Below are 26,098 nucleotides of genomic sequence, written 5' to 3'. Positions count from 1 at the left end.
GGAGGAAAGGAGAAATTTAGAAGAAGAAAAAGCCTTTTTTTCAGATAAGCCCTTACTGTGGTAGTCTCCTATTTAATCATCACCCTTGGTTAATAAAACAATTCCCTATTGTGCTGCACCTTTAGGCAGTCACATGAAGAATTTGCCCTGTGAGGGGAAAAAAAAAAGAATTATTTATGTCTAATATGTACCTGTTAAATTAACTGCAGAAAGGACTAGTAGAGGGCTACTATGGGCTAGGGCTGTGCAGGGGACTTTCCACCTGCCCTGGAACCTTCACACACCAGCATCAGCCTTTGGGGAGCAATGGGTCCTTTTTCCCTTGCTTAGCTCCATATTAGAGGAGGGGGAAAAAAATAAATCCTTTTGAAGCTTTCTGAACTCCAAATCTCTTGTTCCCAGCTGGTTCCAGTTAACAGGAACCATAGCGTGTGTTCACTTCCCTTCTGGTGAAGACAATTTAAAATGATAACAAAAAAGGTCCTGGAACAGTGTAGTAGGAACCCAGCCTTTCGTGTTGCTGCCTCGATTGTTCTCTGCTAGGCCACACTTTAGACTTTTTCGAAGGTGGATTTAGTCTGCAAAGGCTTTCATGCAAATTGCTCATTTACTTAAAAATCCAGGGAGAGCAGAGGGGCCACAGAGCTCTTTTTCCCTTCATCTTCCCCTGACTTGTCCAACACCTTGTAAAGAATTACCGAGGTAGTGAAAAGGCAGGTTATTATGCACTGGGAACTGGTGTGGCAACTGTTGCTTCCCCTTCATTAACGCGTGTGTTTAAGCTGAACGACTTGACCTGAAGTGGCTGGAGCCTCCCAGGGAAAGTTGTCAGTGCTTTTGTGTGTGTGTGTGTCTTTACAGAGTTCCACATCGCAGCAAAACCCCTTCTTTCCCATTTGCCGCCTGCTGCCCTGAGGGTGACAAGGCTGAAAGTTTAGCAAGTTCTGTGCATAACTTCACATCACAGGAGCAAGTGCGTATTCCCCCCCTCCCCTTTCTTCTTCCTGCTCCTAAACACCTCCTTCAAGTTCGCAGCTGGGCAGGACTCCAAAGGTGCAGCAGCAGCAACAAGCTGGAGTTCAAAGTTAGCAGTAAATTGCACAACTTCCAGCTCATCGCTACGCTCGGTGACTATTAACAAGCTGGAAGGCACTCAGGGAAAAAAAATAGGGGAGAAGGGAACACCCTCGAATTGTTTGGGGATCGCTGATGTTATGCCGCTGGGATCATGGCTCCTTTTGGAAGGAATTTATTAAAAACCCGGCATAAAAACAGGTAAAATGCGTGGGTATGTGGAGGAAAAGGGAGGGCGATATGGGATAATTTTTTTATACTTTTTGTTTGGATCTGGGGCCAGGATGTGTTATCCGGACTATGCCGCTCCCTGCAACTGGAACTCCAGGGCTCAGGAGCAAACGGGAGACGGGCCGGGGGGAGTGGAGCGGAGGGGGCTGGCGTGTGCAGGGGCAAGGGGCTCTTCCCTCTCCCCCATCCCCCGGACCTGTCATTCCCCTCTTAGCTCTGGCTCTTTTGGTTGCTGGTCAATATTTTCCATGAGCGGAAAGTAGCTCTTCCGGACTTCCAACCTGCCCCGTCTAAACCGAGGCGAACATTGGCGGCCTCCCGGGCTAACAAGGTGAGGCTCGCCGGGGCCGGGAGGACAGGCTGCAACCCCGACGTGCGCGTCCCGGAGGCGGCCGGGGGGAACCCGGAGCCCTTCACCCGCCCCGGGACAAAACTCCCTGAGTTTCTCACGGGAGGGCCGAGCTCCGGGTTCCTCGGCTCCCGCCTTAGCCACGTTCCCCTGGGAGGTAGAGCGGCAGCCGGCAACCCCTTCGAATCAACCCCGTCTTTATCCTGTCCGCTGGCTGTAAGCCTGGGAGGTAGGAGAGCATCGAGCTCAGCCTGGGGAGGGAGCATGCTTTTTTTGTTTGGCCTTTAGTCCGGGATGGACTCGTACTGCATGTGTTTTTTTGCCTAGAAAATTCTTCAAGTGGACAGCTGCGGTCCCTGGGTCGGCTGCCGAGAAGTTTCTTTATGGGGACTTTGCCCCTCAAGCTGTGCATGCTTCCACATGCCCCGCACACAGGCTGCGAAAAGGAGAAAAAGGGTTATGTAATCATGTTAGGTGCTAGGATGGTACTAGATTATCTGAGAGCAAATATTCTTGGAGTGGAGTAAATCTGCTTGGACCCTATAGGATGTACAGTTGCCAAGCCCATCTAGCTAAAGCTGAACAGAAACAGATCACTGAAATTTTGCCTCAAAAATCACTTGTAATCTCGTTCCCATTTTGACCGGTGCTTTTCGCTGAAATTTAATTTGTATTTAAAGGAATGCAAGGGAAAATCTCTTCCAGGGGGAATATAATTGAATTCTTAAAAAGTCTTATAAATATGTCCTTTTTCTGGGTTTGGCTTTTGGTTTTCACATTTGATATACTGAAAATTATTCGTGGGGGATTGTATTTGTTGGGACTGTGTGAAAATATTAGCTTAGCATAGTACATGGAATATAAATCAGAAAGATTCTAACAGCCAATGTTTAAAAAATTGTGTACTACTTTAGAATTATTAATATTGTAGGTTACAGATTAAACAGCATGTTTTGCTAATGTGTCTGAAAACAGTAAAACTTTGATGTATTTCTCATGTAGCCATTTTTTGTTTAGAGGGGCTGGAAAGGTGGACATGAATTTTTTATGAAATTGCTTTTACATAGAGCTGTAAATTTTTTACTCTTAAAATATAAGTTTTGCTACTGTCATCACTTACCTGAATAAGCATTACATCACAAAGCACAGTTCCATTGTGTTTAACCATGAAACTGTTTCTCTTTTGGATATTTATAATATCTTCACACTAATTTCATCAATCTCACTATGTTTGCTGACATGACATTTTATTCCTCGGGAAAAGAAATTCAGAATGCAAAGCTTTAAACAGGCAATGGAAACTCAAATACCAAAAGAATCATTACTATGAACATCTAGCATTTTCTTCTCGCTTCATCCTTCCACCCCCCCAAAAAATTAATGCTTTTAACGACAGAGAGTAGTTGTGGCAATAAGAAGGAGCTGTATGACCACAGAAATGTGGGGGGAGGAGGTCAAGAGCAAAGCTAACTACGTAATTCTTAAGATGTGTTGCTATTATCTGTTCAGATATTTAAATTTCTGCATATTTAATGTTAGCTTTGATATTGAATTTTGAGAATTTAACTTTGCTCATGCATTTAGTAAAACGGTTTTGCAGTATAATTGAAGAGATACATAATAATTCTTTTTCATTATAATTGTATCTTGGTGAACTCATCTGAAACCTTGAAAAGAAGTGAGCTTGAAATCCTTCACTATGTTTAGGGCAGTAGTTGGGGAGTTGGAACTTGTGGCTCACTACCTTTTATTAGTTTAATTACCTTTAAAGAGGGACCAAAAAAGTAGATCTTTAATCTGCTGCTGCTTTTTTCATTAGATCTAGTGCTCATCAACCTTTCTGAGAAACTTTTTTTTCCTTTTTCTCTGGAATGTTTTAATGAGCATTCGCTACATGCAAATATAACTCCTGAAAGTTATAAGATAAGCAAATAGGGAGTAAAATCTATGTTTACATGAGGACATAAAGCTCAGTTGAGGCAATAAAGGTAAGTGGAAGAAATGCCAGAAGGAAAATGAAGGCGTTACAGTCATTTGCTCAGATAACAAGATGACACCACTGTAATTAGTGCTTGACTTGCAGCATTGCCCAGAGGTCCCAGATCGGGGCCCTGTTTCATAGTAGGCTCTTCATATACAGATCATAATTGTCAGTCCCTACATCTAAGACCCCAGAGTTTAAACAAAGTGTTTACTCTGAGTCTGTGTCTATGAGGTATTTTAGCAAGAAGTGAGGGATGTTGCCTATGATGTCGCCAGCCTTTAGAGAAAGAAACAGATTAACCATCAGGAAGACAAAACCCATGCTGAACTACTACCAGTATTTGAAAGATCTTCAGTCAGTATTACTCTCTTGGGCTGCTGAAATCTCACTCAGACAGAGACAGCACAAGGCCTAGGTAGCTACTCGATCACTGTAAGCCCTGGTTTGATTTCAGGGGAACAGCCACTAGCAGTGTGGCTCCAACATATATTTCTTGGCCAGAAAGACAATGAGTGATGTCTTGATATCTTTTTCAACAGCTGTAAGTAGCATAGTCCCCAGATGCCCCACCCACCTACAAACTGAAATGTTCGCAGCAGGGACACTGTAGTCTCTAAGGCAACAATGGAAAAAAGAGTTTCCTGCAGGACTAAGGCTCTGCAACATGAGTAAACTCAAGGGGATTTTTTTTTATGCAAATCTCTTAAAGATGCCATTCTTTGAGAGTGAGAGGAATACTCAGCTCACATCACATTTCAGAAGTGTGGTGATGGCAGGAAATGCTTAGCAGAAGGTGGAAGAAGAGAAAAGGCACTGAGCTCTTTGCACTCTAACATGTTGCTCTGCACGGAGCAAAACAGCTCCCTATCCAAATATGAGAAACAAATACAGAGCATATATACTTGCAGTGTTTATGTACCAGGGTTTCACACTGTATAGGATTTCCTAGTTGCTAAGCAGTACAGGAATTTATGCCGCATTGATTTTCTGTAAGATTAGAACTTCTCTGCCCTTGGGTACTAGATTTGATCCCTTTTGAAAAGGGGTCTTTAGGTTCATTTAAATACTTCAAGGATATCTGGATCTATCTCACATCAAGAAAGCTGACTTCAGTGTTATTTCTTTCATGAAGACTACTTCTTTGGGTTTTACACATAAACCTTAGTCAAACTTGTTGAAGCTCTACTGTTCTGTGCATGTTGTAGCCAGGGAAGTAGCACATTGAGAAGCAGAAGATACAGACAATCCATCGTCTTCACACAGTTGTCCCTGATGCTGTAGGGCTGTTCTGTTAGGCACAACACACTGAGAAATATTTTTTGCCAGTGTACTTCATGTTGGCCCTATGTTGACCACAACTGTTTGTATGCTCTGTTGACATAAAACAATTCTGAATCCAATATACATTTTTTGTGATGAAACAGTTGTGTTTCAAATCTGTTACTATTTAAATTTATTTATTAGTTTTCCTTTTCCTTCCTGTTTTTTTCCCCCACCTTTTATTATTTACTGTTTTCCACCATTTTCCACTTTTACTCAGTGCAATGGCAGTTAGCACTGTGTTTCTCTATAGGAGACAAAGGCTTAGTTTGTCTACTCTTAATTCTTCCTTTCTTTAAGCAGTTCGTCCCTAGTTCAGAGGTAGAAAAAAAGACCATATATCTCCATTCGATCTTATGGATATAGAGGGAGTTCTTTCAGTTCTGACAGTCAGAGGCCCCTCCTCAGTGAGAGACACATTCAATGATTCTCTCAGTTTTTATATTACTGTGCAGGGTAGTGAATTAGATTAGCGACTTCATCTCTCTGATACTGACCTAGCATTTCCATGATCCCTCCCTTCCTCCCTCCCTCCAGTAGTTTCTCATCACATCTAGTTAGCACAGTGATTTGAGTATTACTCTGAACATCTCTACTGCTCTATGGTTAAGTACACTGCTGTACATTTTAAACCTTGATGAAGTAAAACTGAAAATGCTCAGCATTGATGTTTGGATTGGTAAAGCTCTTGGAGATCAACTGCTTGTCTGAATGAACTGTGCATGACCCACACTGTAAGTCTCATGGGATCATGTGAGATGTCTAATACTTCTCTTGGATGAGCACGCCCGGATAAAAATCTATATGAAGCTCTAAAGGCGCTTTTTGATACAAGACTACCAGGTATTTGGTACGTATGTTTGAGGGGGGTAGATAAAAACTTATTTAGAATCAGTGGTGTTTTCTGTGTTAAATTTTTAAATCAAAAAGATGGTGCTTGTTTGGTAATGATAGAATACATTCTTCTCCATATTTTTTATTTTTCCTTGAGTATGAGACATATTAGTGAACTATCAAAGAAGTTGTTCCTTTTTGAGCCAGACTTTATACACCAAAATTTATTTTCTGGTCTGGCTTGTCAGCTTTGCCACAGGGGTCAAAATGGTTGCATACCTTTTCTAATAATCTTTGTACATATTTGTTCACTTCAGTTTCAGGAAGAGCTTTTCGTCTAGCAAAACACTAAATTTATTTCTAAAGAGTTAATTATCTACTATTCCAGGAGGGCAGGCAGCAATTTCATTCCAAAGGAGTAAATAAAATGAGTAATAGAAGTGTGTAATACTACACCATCTAAGGAAAGAGCATGACTTAGTTTAAGTTGAAGCTAATCTGAAACACTAATATAATGTAAAGTCAGGCTGAGAGATACATTTCAGACACAAACCTCCATATTTTTTAGTAAAAATTCAAAAGAGGAAAAATCTTGCTGGTCGGTGGCCATTTCCTATTTTACTGTTGAAAAATTAGCATTTTACACATGGAGTAAAAACTCAGTCACATTCCTAAATGTGTAATGATTTTATACAGAGAAATAAGTTTTCAGAGATGGGGATTTTTTAAAACTCTATTAACTTTAATAAAAGTCAGTGATAATCACAGAGTAGTACCTCCTGATTGACCTCTGCTCAGAAAAACTTTTTGGTTTGTTTGTTTTATATGATTAGTAATAACAATGTAAAACTATGGTCTGAAACATTATTATTTGAAAACATTAGCATCACATATGCTGTGCAAGCCTTAATTAGTTCATCCAGCTTCTATATTTAGTATCTTGATAAATCCTTATTAATAGTGACAGAAAGGATGATGCAGTATAAAAATTGTATTTAAGAGCACACATGAAGTGAAGCCTAGAACTAAATAAATGCTGGACATGCTGGTACCTAGTTATGTGCATGGGTAACTGGTCTATTATTGTCACTTCTACTGTTTCTCTCATGTATTATGATAGTCTTAAGATGCTGACTTTCTGTCTTCTGCAGTGCTTCCATACTAGCAATTCCTCAGGTATCACACAGGGCAAAACAAATAAAAGACAAATGGTTTCAGGATGAACGGAAAGAAAGAGTGACCAACTGAACGGGAAAATAAATTACAAAATTTTTTTGTGTAGCAGAGCCAGAACAATCCTCTACAGAAGGTAGATACTAAACAAGTACAGTTCAGCATAATGTTATGCAAAGTTCTCTGAAAATTGCTCTCAGATCAGTTTTCATCTGATCTTTTTTTTTATGAACTATTCTATATCTACATGTTCCTTTAGAAAAAATTACTTAGAACAGAACGCAGCATGGTTTTCATGCAAATTCTGGTGATGGAATTTTACCTTCTGGGACTGTAAATTTTCCATGGGCTTGTACAATTCTTGCAAAAATGACAAATTTTCATAAACAATTTCTCATGCTTATGTTTAACACACAAGTATAAAAGTCAAGATCTCATTAGTGATTTTGGAAGTTGTGTTTTTGAGAGAGCCTTGTCCAAAAGAATATTTTCTTGAGCATCTTGCTGGAACTTGACTCAAATAGGCTCTAGAATAATCCACTAGTTGCCTTTTCTTGTTTTGACCTATCCAAAAATGCACTTAAACTGCAGGTGTTGCAATAGAGATAACGATAGCAACTTGCTTGTGACCTCAGACAACCAATAATCTCGTTTAGTTTTCCTTAGCTGTAATTTGGGTGTTAATATTTACATGCCTCAGGAAAATACGTAGGACATGATTAGACAGTGTAAAATTTGTGGAAATGCAGAATGTGAAAGCCAGTTAGTGGGAGAGGTATGAATAAAATCTGTGAGCTCTTTATTTCTAATTGTTGTACAGTCCACTAGAGCTAGCTGCCATGCAGGGAAATGAGAATACATTGTGGATTGTTTAAGTTTGATTTCACATGATTCTCCGAGGAATTTTCATCAGTCTAAAATTTTTCAGAATGTTAAAAATTACTTGTGAGGAAGGTTGCAATGTACTAGAAAGGGAAATAAAGAAAGAAATGCCATGTGGATGTTAATAGATTTTGAGGTGGTTTTATGAAGTGAACATATAAAAAGAAAGTTAGCTGCGGAAACCAAAAAACAGGAAGGAAGGTTCTCAATGGTAATGATAATAAAGTTGTCAGGTAATTATTTTTTTAATGCTATGAAACCCAAGTTCTGATATCATGTAGAAATTAATAAAAGACACAAAACTTTAAAGAAAAAAATTCCAGTGCATGTTTGGCACATCTCTCGTGCATTTTATTTATGCCCATTATTTAAAGTTATGTTTCTCTTTCACCAATTTTTTCCTATTTCATTCTCACTCCTGTCTGCCTGAGTACATATTTGCCTCTATCAGGTTGAACCATTTAATTTGTAGTTTGGATGGTTGCTAGATGTACATTTTTTGAGCATTAGCATTAGAAGAAGCTTATTTCCTATATTGTAATCTTAGAAGTGATATATGTCTCTGTTTTCCTGGGTTGCGTTTGTTTTTGTATGATTTTTTTTTTCCTCACATTCATTAGTAAACTGTAGAATAATGATGGGAGGAAAATATATTTATAGAGAGGGTAGGTATTTGTTGTGAATAAAATATATAAGTATAAATATAATTTTTCTATTTTGAAGGTCAAAACTGTTAATCTGATTAAGTTGCTTCACCCCATCTGTTCTCTTTCATTGATATAAAGAGTTCTGAGTTATGAATTTCCCATCATAATAGCAAATATAATCATGTCTGTTGAAAAGCAGAAGATATTTATCTTTTCCTCCTTTTAATAATACAAAATTATCAAAGTTTAAAATAAATATGCAAAATAATAATATTCTCATGTTCAAGGACACAATCAGGTTCATGAAAATTTAATAATCTATTAGACCAAGTTTTGTTTTGGTCAGGTACAAATATGTTTACCTTACTTTAGCTTGTAAGGATGTATGACCTCAGTGGAATAATGTAGCTGAGTGAAGACTACTAATTTTTAAGAGAGTCTGCCCTTGGGTCTTGACCATGCAACTTGCTTTGTGTTAATACATTCCATCATCCGTGTAGAACACCTTACTTTGCTTTCCCCTACCTCCTCCAAATTGAAAAGGATTATTTCTACAGAGGGTAGTTTCCACTGCGAAAGCCCTTTAAGCTACAACGTTTTTCAGAGGAACAGTTGGGATACTGTTTCCATGATCTTAAGTATACCTCATTTGCCATAGAAAGTTATCAGATTCTGCTCACTGATCAAAGAGTGGCTTAGTGATATTTATAAATACAGGATCTTACGCAGATGTTCAGCTACTTCTGTTTTGGTTGGCTTCATAATTGGTAAACTGATGTTCTGAACTGCTGTTTCATTTGGATATTACCTGATGACAGACTTCCTCTGTACTGATTGCTGAGGTACTAAGTATACTTGTTTAACTTGATTATTGCCTGTGTCTCTCAGGGACACTTTGTTGTTAGAATGCTGTTTTCATGAAAAGCTTTTACAAACCCAGTTTTCTAAGAAAAATTTAGGATTGGTGTTGACTATACTGCACTTTCCCAGATTCCTGATACTTTAAGGTTTAGGTAGATAACTAATCATGTTTGTTTACCCATGAAGGTCACTACAGGTATCAGACAAAGATCTAAGTTATTTTTGGAACTACGGTTGTGGATGGTCACAGTACTTCTCCTGAGACTCGTATTGTTCCTAAGATTCAAGCACACAGGAAAACACAAATGTCAAGCTCCATCTTACTCAACTTGATCCACTGAAAATTTAGGTATCTACTCACCTAGGTACTCTTTGTAGTTAATGGATACATCTAAACACTTCTGGAGGGCAATTCATTCAGTCTTAGGCAGGCTTTCAGTATGTGATTAGTCACCCTTTTGGAGGAGCCTACTTTATGCCACTGATTACAGAGGAAGGTCAGAAAATTATCTCTGATTGCACATCTCCATTTTAAATAGCTTAAGGTAGGTGACATGAGCTCCACCCAATCACTTTTCATGGAGCATGCTCAGACTTTGTAGAGCACCATCATTTGCACCATTCATTTTAAAAACTAGAAAGGGAGTAATGAATGTAGAGGTGAATTACAGGTGGATAATGTATGATTAAGGGAGAACCATCCTAATAACATGGATGTGTTCCTCAACCCTGCCGTAAAATTCCTACCTGATTTTGGGCAAGTCACATAAACCACAGTTTACAGAAGTGGTTACTCACTGTGTGTTCCTTATTTGCTAATTCAGTGTCCTGTAATCTGTTTTGCACAAGGGCTTAGCAAAGGATGTCTCACTTTGCACATTTCTATGATATCAATTCAATTAGCCAGAGTGGGAATTTAAATGAGTGGATAGCTTTGGCCTGAATATTTTTGAACTCTGGTTTGTAAAAGGGAGTTCTTTCCCTACAAGAGTATGTGGAAATAAATAAAAAATACATACCTATGCATTTACATATTACAAAACTGAGTACACACTAGACGTCTTTAAAAGTCAGAAACCACAAACAGAATGTGCATATGTCATGGAAGAAAGCTAAATATGTATATTTCTCCAAACATGACAGAGTTGTCCACATGGCAGAGGGAAGCATGCCTTCACTCAGTTGTCACTGTGGGCAACCATTCAGCTTATGAAGTACCTTGTTAAAAGCAAACTACCATTTTATCCTCCCTGAGCTATGAAGCCATATGAATTGCTCATATGTTGAAAGGATCCCTACCTGCAAAGACATTTGGATATGTGAAATAAAGAAACATCAGATTAATTTGAATGTTGACTCAGCCTGACTTTCTGTGAACTAATGACAAGTAGTTTGCAGTGTCTTTCTGGTGTCACAGCTTGCTTGGGATAATCACTATCCTGCCATAGATGCATCTCAAAAAACTAGCACCATTATTTCTTGGGTCTGCCTTGGTCTTACTGCCATGGCAGTAACCTAGCCATGTTTGCCTTCAGCTGTGCCCACTGCAGGTTTTTGTCCCATACCTACTTTCTCTGTTCATCACAAATCTTATGCCACAGGTTACTACCCTTTCAGCTGCATCAAATTTTTGAACAGTTTCTTCCTAAGATGTTCCATCACATTTAAGTGGGTTATCTTGGTTTAACAAGGCTTTTATCTTTATGGCCTAATTCATCATGACTCACTGGAGGTCAGACAAGTAGCTCAGCCCCAGTGGGTTGTGATGGACAACTGACATGGGTATGAACCTCTTCAGATGGCCCCAGATGGAAACTCATTATCTGAACCCATTATGTCTGTTATAGAACAGGTTTTGGGCTTAAGTCACCATCATTCAAATACTTTGGGATTCACGTGGCTTTTTACATGAATCACATGAAATGTCTTTCCTCTGCAGCTAGCCTCCTTGTTCTCACAGCTAAAAATTATGTGAGTGTGCTACTGGACACCATTCTCTGTATCTATCTCTTTTGTCTACACTTTCTCCTTGGCATTATTCTCATAATTTTCCCGTTACTCTTGGTAGTCTTTATGATCCAGCATTAACCTTGCTTCCAGACAGCAAATCATCCCTTCTTGCCTTTCCTATCTCTATTGCTCATCTGTCTAGAGCTAGTTTTGCAATCGCCTATGCCCTCCTTAGCATATCCATTGCTAGGACAGAGCACAGTTGTTAAGGTTAACAATTTATTTCATTTGTTCAGTAGCTTCTTCAGAGAAGATGTGGTTATATTTCAGAGACCTTATCAGCCTATCTCTGACTAACTACATATTGAAGCATTCATTGATAGGCAATTTTAGAAAATTACTTGAAAGCATAAGCTGCACAAATCTCTCATACTGACAATGGACACTAAAAATTCTTCAGGTTTCTTTTAAAAAAAATTTATGTCCACTCTTCTTGTTAGCTTAATTATGTATCTAGTACTCAATTTAGCTCTTTAGAATGAAAATTTATGAGTCCACTTCATCATCTCATCTTTTTTTCCTTTCAGCTCTTCAAATACTGTAAGTAATGGAACACATTTGTCACTGAATTATCTCTCAGAAAGTTCGAGGGAGAAATTTGAAGAAAAAAAAGAAGAGAAAGAATTGATTGTAAATGAGGTCTTGATAGAACCCCTTTTGAGGTGATATTCTTCAAAATGATTTAATGAAAGCAAATGAAATGGCAAAGATCATTCAATATAATTTTCAGAGTGAGGTGGTTCACCTGCAAAATTTATTGCAATACATACAGAAGAAAATTAAAGCCCATCCTGTATTTCACTTCTGGCAAACTGTAAAGAGATACTTAAACTAGATTTTATGATATACAAAAAAGCTGTGTTGACAAATCATTACATTCAAGAAAGTTAAGAAAGGGTGATGATTGATGAGGTGGCTGGACAGATCTAACAGCGTGGTGTTGTAAAAAGGGCAGTGCTAAGCCTCCTTTCCAGGTTCCCGGCCACTCTACCATTTCCTTTGCATTGCTCCTATTCTTACCTGACACTGTAGAACCCAAATAAATATTTTCCTTATTTTTTTCTCTTCTCTCTTTTTGTTTTTTTTGGTTGGTTGGTTTGGTTTGGTTTTGGATTTTTCTTTTAATATTTTTCTGGGTTTGCTTCCTGCAAGTTTAACAAGCTGGAAACCCTTTGGTTGAACTAACACAGCTGGCACAAGCAAGTAGATGGGACTATCAGCTAGACACCAGATTGCCTAAATTACTTCATGGTATTTTAAGTCATATATATTGTTAACCTATAAGACTAGATTTAGCACTAAAAATAGTATTTAGGATAATCACTTTGGTAAGTTATTTATTTTGTAAATAATTTTGTCTGTTTTGGGGATAGGTTTGAGGAGTGTTGGAGTGTTTAAAAACAGAAGATAAAAATATTCATTCCTACAATGTTCATGATGTACAAACAGAAATTTGCCACAGGCTGCTACTAGAGCAGCTACAGAAGTAGTTACAGTAGGTAGCCATCAGGAACAGACTATAAGGGAAAGAGATTCTTTTCTGAGCCTGAGTTTAGCTTGAGGACTGGCAAAGAGAAACCAAATCCATCTGGACTTTTCTTTCTATTTATTGTGAATGAGATTAGCATCTGTCTCACATGATGCTACCAGGAGCAGAGAAGAGGTACACAACATGCACAGCATATAATGGTTCATAAGAAGATAACCATCCCAGCCTTCTTTAGCTTAGGGAGTATTGGAAAAGTTGCATGAAATCTTATTGTTTCCTTGTTTGTATCTTCTTTCTTTATTCAACTTACCTTATTATCACCAGTTTACATATAGTGCACTTTTTTCATGTTTTGCCAGCCGAGACCCAGCCTCAGAATGCTTTGTGTTTATTTCTTCACTGGGCAAAATGTCAACGAACCCAGAGGAGGGAAGTAGCATACATTTGCCTTTCAACAAAAGCTGAACTGAATTTCATGGAACAACAACAACAAAAAAAACACCCTCATGCTCCCAGTGCTTGGAATTCCCCTCACTTCTTTGATCTCAAAAGCTTATAAACAACCAGGGTGCTTCTGAAAGGCAGTTATAAAAATTCTAATGGGAGAAATTAGATAACCCAAATTTCTACTAGCTGTAATAGTAACTCTTATCATTTTGAAGTCTATGTTCCAAATGAGCTATAAATGATTCTGCTTGCTCCATATTATTGAAAGTGATGGAATTATAGACACATTTTGTACATTATTAATAGGAGTTCCATAAAGCTTGCATAGTGTAACCAGTGCTTAAATATGCATAGGTGCTTAAGTAGACATAGGAACAATATATAGAATTGTATTTTTGTAATGTAGCAAAATTCTTGTAGTAGATAAGAAGTACCAGTGACATTTTCATTTGTTCACTAGTAAGAACTATCCACTGCCCAAAATCAAGATGTAGCATTTGCTGTATTGATATTCCTAAACATTGCATGCTGCTTATTAACACAGGAATTTGAAAATGCCCATCTTCCCATTCCCCCTAATATGATCTAAAGAATTATTATCACCGAATATGTCAGTGTTTGTTTTGGCTCTGGAGTTTTTCCTGCATTTTCCATCCCTGTATAACAGCTGCTTCCTCACTAGTAGTTGCAATATACACATCAAAGCATGTTTTCCCAGTAAAGTAAATTGTTAATGTTGTTGTTACTCATACTGGAAAAATATTTTGGTGGACAGCTAGTTCTCCTCTGTTCTAACCTCCACTGTGCCAGGCCACCACAAATACATACCTGACACAAAGAACATGTTACCTGCTGTGGCATTTTGCGGACATAGCATGCTTGCTGGAATTCCAAACATTTTTTTGACTAACATCCACTTACCAAACTTGTGACTTTGAATATACCATGGAGAAATGATGATTTGTCTGACAGGAAGGCAGATTTAAAGCATAGATGTAATTTATAGAGAATGTATGCCCTTAGGGGTAGAGGAAAATGTCAGAGGTATGACAGGAGGAAAGGACAGGGGTAGATGTAGTCTCCACTGCAGCCTTTCTGCTTGCCTGTAGGTTCAGTGATTGGAAGCATAAACATGGTATATGGCAGAGCTAATAGGTGAAGGAGAAGACTTAGTAGAATTTTGGTCACCTTTGCTGAAAATCTGCACTCTGACCTTGCAAACGGGATTTTGTAAAACAATATTGTCCACTGTGGCAATGACACAGAGTTCTGTCATTAAATGGAGCTACAGGGGAGTGTTCAGGATAATCTACCATAACTATCACTCTCATCTAGTGAGCAAGGTGTATAATTCCTTTTACAACATCTCTTATTTCTGTCTTTCTGTTATTGCAACATCCTGAGTTACTACAATTTCTTGGCTTATTTTCTATGAAGTACAAACTCCATGAAGTACCTATACACATAACAGATGATAGAATTATTACTGTCAGTCTTTGTTGGTCTTTTTTGTTGACTACTTTAATTCTTTTTTATCTGTTTTAAGTACTGTCAGAGCTTTATTCCCTTTTTATTTTTCTTAAATATTGATTCCTTTTCAGGCACATGTTTCTAAGCAGTACACTTATTAGAATGAAGCGTATGATTTCCTGTGGGATTTTTACGAAAGTCTGACATTTCAAGTCAGCAGAAACTCTGGTGTGAAAGAGTTATTTGCAATAAAATAATTATCAAAATTATTTTCTTTAAACTGTCATGCCTTTCATGTGTTTTATTCTATGACAAAATAATACTATCCCATTGCAATTTAAAATTATTTCACTGACATTTGTCATAGAGCACCACTATAGTATAAAGTGATTATGTGAAGAGAAATTTCAACTATAGATCATTGCTGAATTATAATATATGCAATTTTGTACAGTAGCTAACTCTTTGTAAGTTGCTAATCTATTTCTCTGCAGAATAGATTAAGGAACTACTCACAGTTTTAAGTACATAAATTTTAATTGATATAGGACATATTTGCAACAGCTGTTGCTAATTAAAATTCCTCATAAAGGCTTCCTGACAGTATGGGTATCTTGTTGAGTCAAAAAATTATGCTTTTAAAAAGGAAAAGTAAAATGAACATAAACTTACACTAGGAAAAATGTGTTGTAAATAGCTAGTTGTAAAAATAGACTTTGTTTAAATTGTTTTCTTTTTTCAAATATCTGAAATATTTCAATTAGAGCACCCAAAATGTTGTGTATATGTGTATGTTTGAAAAATATCACGTGACTCACAAGATGCCTAATTTTCCTTTATTTTTAGTAAATTACTATATACATTTCTGTAAAGGAGGAAGTTTTATTGTAGAGCAACATTAAATGGGTATAGAAATAGACGGTAGAGAGAAATTTAAGCTATTCCTTTTGAAATAATTATTTTGTTTTCAGAAGTTCTGTGGTGTTCTTTCCAAGTCTTCCTACAGTATTAGGACTACTACTATCGGGACCATACTGAGGGTTTTTATTCTTATAGTTGAAGTAGTGGTTCTACCTTGCCATTATTCTTTTCAGCTAGTTCTTGCCCTGACCTTCATGTGATGCAGAAGGGAATAAGAACCAAGTTTCTGACGTGCCATGTATGGAATTTCTCTGTGGACATAACTGTGCCTACATTAATATTGTTTTTAGGGACAGGTGAAGGGGAGTGGGAATGCAGTTAGTTAATAGGCTAACTTGAATCCCTAAGGTTTTGGAGTAATTCCAGCTTCATTGCGTGGTGAGAGAGTAGCTACTTCCTCCTTGCTGCCCTTAGGAAACTCAGAAGCGTGTAATCTACTTAGGCAGGAGGCATACTGAGTATAAGATTTGGCCTTTATTGCTTTTTGAAAAGCTTTACAGAAGGTGACAGAAAGTTGAGAAAAAAGGTGGATTAAATGTGGATAGTCTGAATAAACTTAGTATGAACTTTTAATGTGATTCATTTATTCATGAAAGGTTGAAATACTTCTGACCTTAGCTTTCATATGGGCTATGTATTCTCTATAGCTTTAATGTTTAAACTCACAATCAAAAATCTGTTTGGATCAAATTAAATTAGAGTTTCTTCCAAGCAAGAGCTGCAACACATGGCACCAATAGCTTTACTTTTTTGCAAATTTCACAGATAAAAATCACACAGACACAAAATATGTTTTGATTTTTTCTTTCATTATGATCATCTATTGTTTCATATATGTTTATATATATATATAAAGTAACATCCTGAGATTTTGAAAAAGAAACAATAAAAGCAATATAATATTATAATTTCTAAATGGAATGAGATTATGTATGCATTTGCTATGTTTTGACTTCATATTAGGTTTCTGACTTCATATTAGGTCAGAGATCTGGTGGAAACTGCATTCCCACATCCTTCCCACAAATGATTGAATGTTTGGAAAAGGTCCTTCACTGGGAGTGGGGTTGGGTACTGGAGCAGGCTCCCCAGGGAAGCTGTCATGGCCTCAAGCCTATCAAAGCTCAAGGAGCTTCTGGGTGGGGTAGTCCTGTGAGGAGCACGGAGCTAGACTCAGTGATCCTTGTGGGTCCCTTTCAACTTGAGATATTCTATGATTCTATGACTGATAAACTAATTAGCCCTGATATGTAAATGTCACTGGTATTGAAAGCTCTCAAAATGACATGCAGCATGTGATCTATGCTACAAATGTAGGTTGTTTGTGCCAAGTAGGTATTCCTGTAACATTGGCTTCTTATTTCCAGCAAGGAAATATATAAAAAAAAATTATTTTTGATAGATAGCCATATTTTTTATATGACTCAGCTCAGCTCAGCTCTGAGAGATAACAGAGATTATTAATCTCAGCACAGAAATTTTTAGCAAGGTTTTTAGCAACTGCATAAAAACAAGAAAAGTGCTCTCTAGGTCCCTATACATGGAAGAAACATCTGTGGACATTGAACAAAGAGATCATAGCACAGACTCATACTTTCCAAAATCCAAATAGGCATATTCATGTGCCCCAGCAGCATGCTCAAAACCAGCCCCTTGAAAACACTAGATAATTAAATATTTAGTGTCTCTTGTTTTCCCAGGGTGTTATATGACATTGTGTCACACCATTTTCGGAGGAGAGCAAGTGGCTTGATTGGAAGATTTTTACCCACTGTGCAATGTGGCAGGTAGGAGATGAGGTTTAGAACCTCTTCCCGAGGAGCTGGCAGTGTACAGCTTGAAAAAGAAGTTAGAGAGCGCTGAGAGACACGAGTGACTCGAGGAGCTACCTGCCAGGATTTCCCTAAACCTGCCTGGATTTCCCTAAAAGTTTCATATTTTTTAGGGGACTCTGCCCTGAGATGGCAGACTCTGTACTTCTAGGCAAGGGCTTCACTGCAAGGATGCAGTAGGTATCAAGAGGATTGTCTCTTAAAGCCTTTTTGGCTTTTGGTTTCTCCACTGAAGAAAGTGAATTGTTCTGGGTGGCATCTTGACATAATGTAGGAGTTTGCTTCTTAGAAGTTTAGAAGCACTTTGGTCTTACCTTGGGGAGGTCAGGACAGCAACATACCTACATACTCTGGTCAGCTGAGGGCCCCATCACATCAGCCAGTCAATTATAAAACACAATTATCATCTGATCTGCTGCAGATTAAACTGTATGTGCTATTGAGAAGGTTTAAGCTGTCATAGAATAAAATGTGATTTTCCCAATAAATTGGGGGAAAATTACTGAGAGATTTTACACAAATGGCTTTCCAGCATGATCCCTTTGATGGTAAATTTATAAATTATTAACAGTTGTACACATTTTCAAGGAAAAGGTTAGTGTGTTGCTTGGTGTGCCACCTGTTTTCACCTACTGATTTTTTTATTCCCTATAAATTATTTCAATTACTGGGAGGAGACAACTAGTAAAATTTTTGATCATAAACATAATCTCAGGTTTGAATCCCTTTCCTAACACAAAAACTTTTAGTTGGTTGCTCATGTTGACATAAAATTGGTTCAGCTGTTCATGATGAATTAAAATTAGTAAAGTTTTAAACTAGCAAGGGGTTCACAAAAAATGTCCTGGCTGTGAAATTTCTAACAACTACTTAGGTATTTTTTAGTTTCTCAGTTTGATTTTTCTTTGGGGAGGGTATGTCAAGAAATACAGTAATGTTGAAAAAGGAGTTCCATTTTGTTTTGTGAAAGTCTAGGAAGAATTTATTACAGTGAAGGGAGATAAGATTTTCTTTTAGTGTTCAGAAACATTGCATTGGGTTGCTAACAGTACGACATGCAAGTGACCTAGTCCAACAGAACGTTTGCAGAAATTAGTAAGGGAAAAGAAGCATCCTGTAGACATGAAGATGAAATTCTAAAAAGTAGGGGCAACTCTTTATTTGATTAGCATCATTGGTTGTAAAACCATATATATTGCATATTTAAGAAGAATGTTAACATTTTTAGGAAGGCAAAGAATTATGTGTTTGATATGTATATTTTTGTTCCAGACATACCTTTAAGTCAGTGAATATCAAAAGTGTTGCTTCCAGCATTTAAGCTATCTCATATTTTGACTTTGTGCAATGTAAATACATGTTTTTGTTTTGTCTATATATTGCTGGAATGTATTATCTTCCCCCAGGCCTGAAGAATAAATTAACAAAGTGTATATCTGACAGGCAACAATCAGTTTGTACTGACATAATTAAGACTGTGTGAGGTCTATAACATGATTAGAATGTTTTTTTGGGTCATCATGTTGTTGTTATCATAAAGACTTTAAAATCATAGATGGATAAGTAGAACATTTCAATGATCAATTCAAAGAAACAGAATTCAAGCCGTAACTGAAAGCTTCAAAGCCCGTTTACAGCAGCAGCAATGCATTGTTGAAAAAAAAATTAGTTGCTTAGCTACTTTTGAGAAAGTTGCTGTTGTGGTTTTCAGGAAAACTAACCATTTAAACTGGAAAAACGCTTTCACTCTTACACTCTCATTAACTGATACACCATTAAAAACAGTCGTTCTTTTATGTCCTTTACAAAATTCCAGACCGTGGAAGGCAAGCAACCTGTAAACCTGAGAAGCTTGCCTCTCCCTTAAAATGACTGTTTAAAAGAAGATCTTGTTGCTGAAGATTATAACTTATAATATTGCATTTCAGAAAAAAAATTATTCTCAATTATCAATATTTATTCAAGATATCTTCCTTAGTATTGGAATGAATTAATGGATTTCCTTATAATTTACAGTAATAAATTCAACAGTGAATGGAACAGTCAAGGTCTAAACTAAACTAAGAAGTTGTAATATGTTATCTTTTAGTTATCTTTACTAAATCTACTGCTGCTGTAACATTTTTGTTACATTTCTCTCAGACAATAAACTATAATCTGATTGGATTAATCTCATTTGAAGCCAGCTACCTGAAAATGAGCTATTTAATTGAAGGTGGCCACATAGGTCTCTTATAGTTAATGAAAGAGAGAAATAGCTTCATTTGAGAATTCATTCCAATGATCATAGATGGAATAGGCAATGGTGATTTCTCCTTGGTGGTCCACTCTCTTCTCTTGACAAAGAGGAACTTCTGATGGTGAATTTATACTGAAATTTTAATTTTCAGATGTCTAAGTGAGATGAATCCCTCTTTGTATATGGAGAATCTGTGCTTCGCTTTCTATGAGGAAAGTAGAGTTTAACAGAAGATGTCTCCTTGTACTAACATCTTCCTGCATCCTGAAAGCAAGTCTTTAATAATTATTCTTTTCTGACTGACACAATGATGTTTCATTTTTTTTGGAACTATCTGAATTAACTATGATAAAAGAATTATACAATAAATTTTACGTATAATGTCCATAGTAAATTGCAACAGTTTACCATTTTTTAGTGGAAGAAAATAATGAACCTCTTTTGATATTTTAGAAGATATTAGAATGTGATGGAAATGTAAGATCATGAATTATTTGCTAATTCTTTTTGATTAAAAAGAAAGATCAAAATTTTAGTGAGGCGACAATAAAATTTAAGATAATATATGTTGTAACAAACACATAGGAAACATAATGAAAGAATTTGTACTTTACAGTTTTGTTTTGACCCAAGAATTACAGAGATGTTCAGAATTTCTTTTTAATTTCTTCTCTCCTTTTCCATAAAAGGTGACAATATAATTAAAAGGTATAGATTACATACATTAGATACATACATATATATTTATAAGTATATATTTTCATGTTTAAGCTACTTGAGTTCTTTGTGTACCTGTATGTGCATACATTATACAATTTTGCAGTGCTAGTACTAGTTATATGCTATAGGCAAAACAAAGAACAATCCTTCCCAAAAATCTTAATGTAAATTCTGTGTAGACAGGTGGATCATAACTGAAAAAATAACAGGGGGTGATAAATGTCTAAAAAAGGATTGAAAACAGTAATTTAAAGATGTTATTTTACACCCATATTGTTTCAAGCATTCTGTAGAGATTGCTTTACAATAAACAGTGTGTTGCCATTAGAATTTTGCTTAACTTCTGCTGAACTCTGTGGAAAGTTTGTATAAAAATGGGTATAGCAGAAGTATTTATCAGTACAATAAAGATAAGGTGTTTAAGGTTTTTCAGATTTTATCTGTAGTTTTACTAAAATCGCAGAAAGAAATTGTTTTCATAAGAAGACTTTAAAGGAGCCAGGAGAAGAAGAGACTGTAAGCTTCTTAATTCACATAATCCGCTACATACTTAAAATATTGACCAGGAAAAAATGTGGCAATCAACCAAAAACAAGAATAAAAAAAAATTAATAGGAAGAGTTTCAATATGAAAACAAATTGCATAAGATGCACTTGGAAGAATGCCAGAAGAGATAATACTCATTCCTTGAAATGTATTTCTTGATTACAAAAGAAACCAGGAAGAGCAAACACTGAATTTACTGCCTCAGAGTTCCTAATATGGTATTTCTTCTCATATCTGTGGTGGAAAAAAAAACAAACCTGAGTTATTTTATAGTCACAGCTGACTCATGTTGCAATTTGTTATTTACCTTCGTTTCACTTAACTCCTGATCTGTCAACAGAAAAAAATTCTATAGCATCCTGTTTTTTTTAAATCTAAAAGCACTTACAGATGTTGACTTTTTAGCATGTGAAACACTAAACAGTAATGCCATTTAATCTAGTATCATTTTCACTTCCTCTCCCCCATTTAAACTTGAATATTACTCTTTCTTTGTGTCGCTTTGCCATTTTCTATGTCTGTGACAAATACTTTCTTATTTTGAGAAGTAGTCTATGAAAACATTATTAACCTTCTGAGCACCAGCTTCAAAAAATAATTACTGTAAAATGCTGGCCTGTAAGGGGGAGCTATTGAAGTGGGAAAATTATGTCATTACTCAGAGTAATCTACCAAAACACAGATTTTACAGAGGATGTTCCAAGACCTGAAGCAATGTAGTTGGACAAATCTCTCCTCTGTGATGATATTAATAAGCTCACTCTTGTTGGTTTTAGTAGTATTCATTTGCACTCTCCTGTCTTTTGAGGATTATTGCCTCCTGGTCAGAGTGGCACCTAGAGTTGAGTCAATCATAGTTCAATTTATTAGACTGCAGTGTGTCTGTCATGTTGTGTAATAATTAAGAAAAAGAAACAAGTTGTATTGCTTTAATAATCATAGGGTATAACCATAATCAAGTCAAATAAAACTCCATTCCTCCTACATCTCAGAAGACTAGAAAAGGTCTCCAAATAAGTAGTGCCAGACAGAAGCAAATGTTTATTGAGCACTTTGAATATTGTCTGAATAGTTATTTTCATTTGCCAGTTTTCTCTGTCAGACCGGGTTAAATCTCATTCATTCAAACCAACTGCAAGAGATACTAGAAAATCAAAAGAAGGGCATTTTTCCTCAGGGAATTTACTGTTTTATCATTTTATGATAAAAGAGGTCAAATTATCAAGTCTGGACAAGCAGTAAATTATGCATGGGGAGCCCTGAGGACATGAATATCCTGGTAACTTTGCCAACATAGACCCATAGGACCACTCAGATGGGGATGAACTGAAGAGTTAGCTGTAAAGTGAATTTCTACCTTTGGTCAGCTGAATTGCTCTCTAGGCACTACTGATTGTACTGATTAGACAGTTACAGTAGCCATAAAGGGATATCAGACACCTCAAGTATCTCAGTGTAAGGAGATACCAATTTAATAGCACTTTCATTGCAATTCATAAGCAAACAAATAAATAAATAAATTAACTTTTTTGCTTTTCTTGCATTTTTGTATAATTTCAAACGTTATAAAATACAGACCCATATATGTGTTTTCTTGCAGTTGGTATTCTTTCACAACTCACTGGAGTTCATGCTATTTGGTACTTCAGGAAAAGCAACAAATTTCTTGAGGCTTGTTAGTGAAAAATAACACTGGAAAACAATGGTGTTTATGCTTGTGTGGCAAAAGAACTATAGATTTGTCTTATTGTCAAATTCTTTTAACTTTGATGGTGTTCAGTCAGCTTTCCTCAGTCCATCTATGTTCAGTGCACTCTTCTCTTCAGAAGCCTTGATGATATTAAGAGCTTAGAAATGTTTGTGCAGTGTCTATGTGATGAGGAAATTGTGTTGTCCTAGGACAGTCTGGATATGTAATACAGATTGCCAAACTTTATCACTGATTGTTAATACGTACTTACTATGTGAACAAAAACTAAATTTGATAAAAGGCATTTTGTGTGAGATTGCCATTTTGTGTGAGATTACCAGCTGACTTAGTAGTAATATTAAAGCAGTGGCCGATTAAAGCTGTTACTTAATCCAAAGGTATTTCTTCATGGAATTTAAACAAGTATATTATCTTGTACAATAGTACACAGATTTTTCAATGTGATGTCATATTGGAATTATAGTAATTATTCCGTGCCATTGATATGTAATTTATACTTGATCTCTTCTTGTTCTCCAGGTCTCCCAGCAAGGACATGGCTTCAAATGAAAGAGAGATTGTGGTTTGGGTTTGCCAGGAGGAGAAGATTGTATGTGGCCTGACAAAGCGCACAACTTGCTCAGAAGTGATTCAAGCACTGCTTGAGGAACATCAGACAACATTTGGAGAGAAAAAGGTCCTTTTTGGAAAACCTAGTGATTACTGCATCGTAGAAAAATGGAGAGGCTCGGAGCGAGTACTGCCTCCCTTGACAAAGATTCTGAGACTTTGGAAGGCCTGGGGGGAAGAGCAGTCTAATTTGCATTTTGTATTGGTAAAGTCAGATGCCTTCCTCTCGTTTCCATTGTGGAAGACAGCTGAAGCCAAGGTAATACAAAATGTAGAAAAACAGTGGGACCTCAGTCCAGCAAATTACATGAAGATGTTGCCAATAGACAAGCAAAAGAAAATTGTGAGGAAGACTTTCCGGAAACTGGCCAAGCTTAAACAGGACAGTGTTCAGCAAGAGAGAGACAATATGGAGACACTAATTCATCTGATAATTTCTCAAGATCATACCATTCATCAACAAGTCCTTAGAATGAAGGAACTAGATATGGAAATTGAAAAATGTGAAGCGAAATTCCACCTAGATCGTGTGGCCAATGATGGAGAAAATTATGTGCAGGACTCCTACTTAATGATCAATCCTACTGAGGCTGAGCAGGAAAGGAGTAGGCCAGATGATCAAAAAGAGGTGCAGGAGTATTTGAGCAAAAGTGAGGGCATTTTACAGGTTGAAGAGAGACTGAAACATCACAAACAATTAATAGAGAATCTGTGTGCTGAAATTGAAAAAGAGGTACAAGGTATATGCACAGAAAAAAATGTAGATGATATTCACACAGAAGTAGCTGCTAATGCTGAATTGGAAAACTCAAATTTGGAAAGTGTAAAATATGAGCTGGAAAAAAGTATGAAAGATGGTCTAAGAATCAACTCATACCTGAGCTGCATTCAGAAAGAACTTACATACAGGGACTCACTGCTTCAAAAGAAGGAAAAAGAATACGAACTTCTTACAGAGGAATTTAATTTACTACATCTTAAAGACAACGTTGAAACTAGGCTTCAGTCAAATGAAGAGCCATCCAAGGGCAGTGGCATCTCCAGTAACAGCACTGCTGTTCCTGACTTTGTTCATAGAGTGACTAATCTGGACATAAATGATACAGACTCTGATACTGGAATAAGCTCTACACACAGTCAGGACTCTGAAATAACTTCAGGGGACGTGGTACTGTTGTCAACATAGTTGAAAACAGTCATGCATTTATGAAAGGTCATATTTTGAGGATATTTATAAGGATTAGTAAATCTTTTTGTCTTAAAAGTTATGCTCTTCAAGATGTTAAAACTGTGACACCACTTTAGCAAAGTAAACAGTGTCTATTTATGTCTTTAATAGTATACTTGTGCTGAAAATCATGTGCGGTATCATGGGTTAACTGCTGATAGGTGCAAAGTTGTTGGCTTTGCTACATCAAGACAGACTGTTTAGATCTTGTAATATTCATAATTAGTGAAACAGGAGTATTCTGACTGTCTTGGCCCAAAAGTTTGGAGATTTGATATCCTTTGATCTTTAGGTCCACTCCTGCATCTCTCTAACTTATTAGGAACATGAAGTAGAGACTAGAGCAAACTAGACAAGAGAGCTTTATTTTCTGCTCTGTTACATTAGCTTTATTCAGATGGAATTTCCCTGCCATGAAGCTGTTGTAAAGGAATATATAACTGAGCATGTAATCTGTTAAAAAATAGTTTTTATGATATTGTAGGACAAAAGAAATATAATTGTACTTATGTTGTATTTTTAAATTTAGTTTCATCAGGATATTTTCAAAAACTCCTAAGTCCCATTTTAAAAATTACCTTACATACATGGGTTTTGAATTTTGATTCTCTTTCAGTGGCACTTATCTGCTTTTAAGATCCTTAAACCCCCTACTTATCAGCTGCTACCCTGTAGTTGTCCCAGTGATGTTTAAGTCCACATAGTTTTTGCCAGCAGGCACGTCAGAACTGCTTATGTCCTGCTTATGCAAGATGCTCAAATCCCAAACTCATGCTTAACCTCAGGGGCATTTTCAGCAAAGCTTTCTCCTGCCCATCTCAATGGTTGGATCCAGTGTCTTAAGCCACCTCTAAAAATGGTTACCAAAAAAAAGCATAGCAGAAGTGACAGGCAGGAACTAGATATTTTTGTCTCTGGCTAGACGCTGTTTACCAATAGCCACTTAGTTACCATTTTCACGTAGCAGGTAGGTTGTCAAATCCCACATCATGTTTTGGAGCAGGAACCTGTAAATCCTACTTCCTCAGTGAAGACTTTGGGATACAGGTAAAACTGATCCACTTTATATAGCTAATTAAATATTGGGCCGCAGGTGAAATTAGAAAAAAAAAGAGGGAATGAAAAGCATGAGAATTTTACATTCTCCATCACATTGCTGTAAATCCAAAACAAAGCTGTAGAACTGAGGTGCTCTCCTCAGTTGCCAAACAAGATTTCTAACTCTGAGCTAGAGACTCTGCTAATAGAGAATACATGCATAATTTCTGGGTTGCCATGTTTGTGTTTTGCAGATCAGACTGTTTAATGCTTCTGATTAAAAGAATTGAATGGAGAAATAATTGCAGTGTTTTTAAAAAAAGTTCAGCTGCAAAATTCAGACAGATCCTGGAATCAACAACCTACAAAGTAAACAAATGGACAGTACTTAGAAGGTATAAATGTAAAATACTTTCAGATACACTGCTTTGTCCTTCTGTAATTTTCTTCTCTTAAATGTCTGTCAACTATCTGTTTTCTAA

General features: G+C 36.8%; 1 protein-coding gene across 2 annotated transcripts; it reads left to right on the top strand.

Annotated features, from left to right (window-relative positions):
- Positions 1-1,052: 1,052 nt before the first annotated feature.
- On the top strand, positions 1,053-25,680 carry RASSF9 (Ras association domain family member 9). Of its 2 annotated transcripts, none has more exons than XM_027680586.1 (2): positions 1,053-1,275; positions 23,261-25,680. In XM_027680586.1, the coding sequence occupies exons 1-2, from the start codon at positions 1,229-1,231 to the stop codon at positions 24,534-24,536; spliced, it is 1,323 nt and encodes a 440-aa protein (XP_027536387.1). In that variant the 5' UTR covers positions 1,053-1,228; the 3' UTR covers positions 24,537-25,680. The 2 variants fall into 2 exon arrangements, with proteins under 2 accessions (XP_027536387.1, XP_027536388.1); XM_027680587.1 differs by lacking the exon at positions 1,053-1,275 and adding an exon at positions 1,451-1,636.
- The last annotated feature ends 418 nt before the right edge of the window (positions 25,681-26,098 follow it).

This window comes from Neopelma chrysocephalum, unplaced genomic scaffold (genome assembly GCF_003984885.1).
Source record: "Neopelma chrysocephalum unplaced genomic scaffold, ASM398488v2 Primary Assembly neopelma1_59, whole genome shotgun sequence".
Lineage (NCBI taxonomy): Eukaryota > Metazoa > Chordata > Aves > Passeriformes > Pipridae > Neopelma > Neopelma chrysocephalum.
The sequence above is the reverse complement of the archived record's forward strand: the minus strand, read 5'-3'. Positions and strand labels throughout refer to the sequence as shown.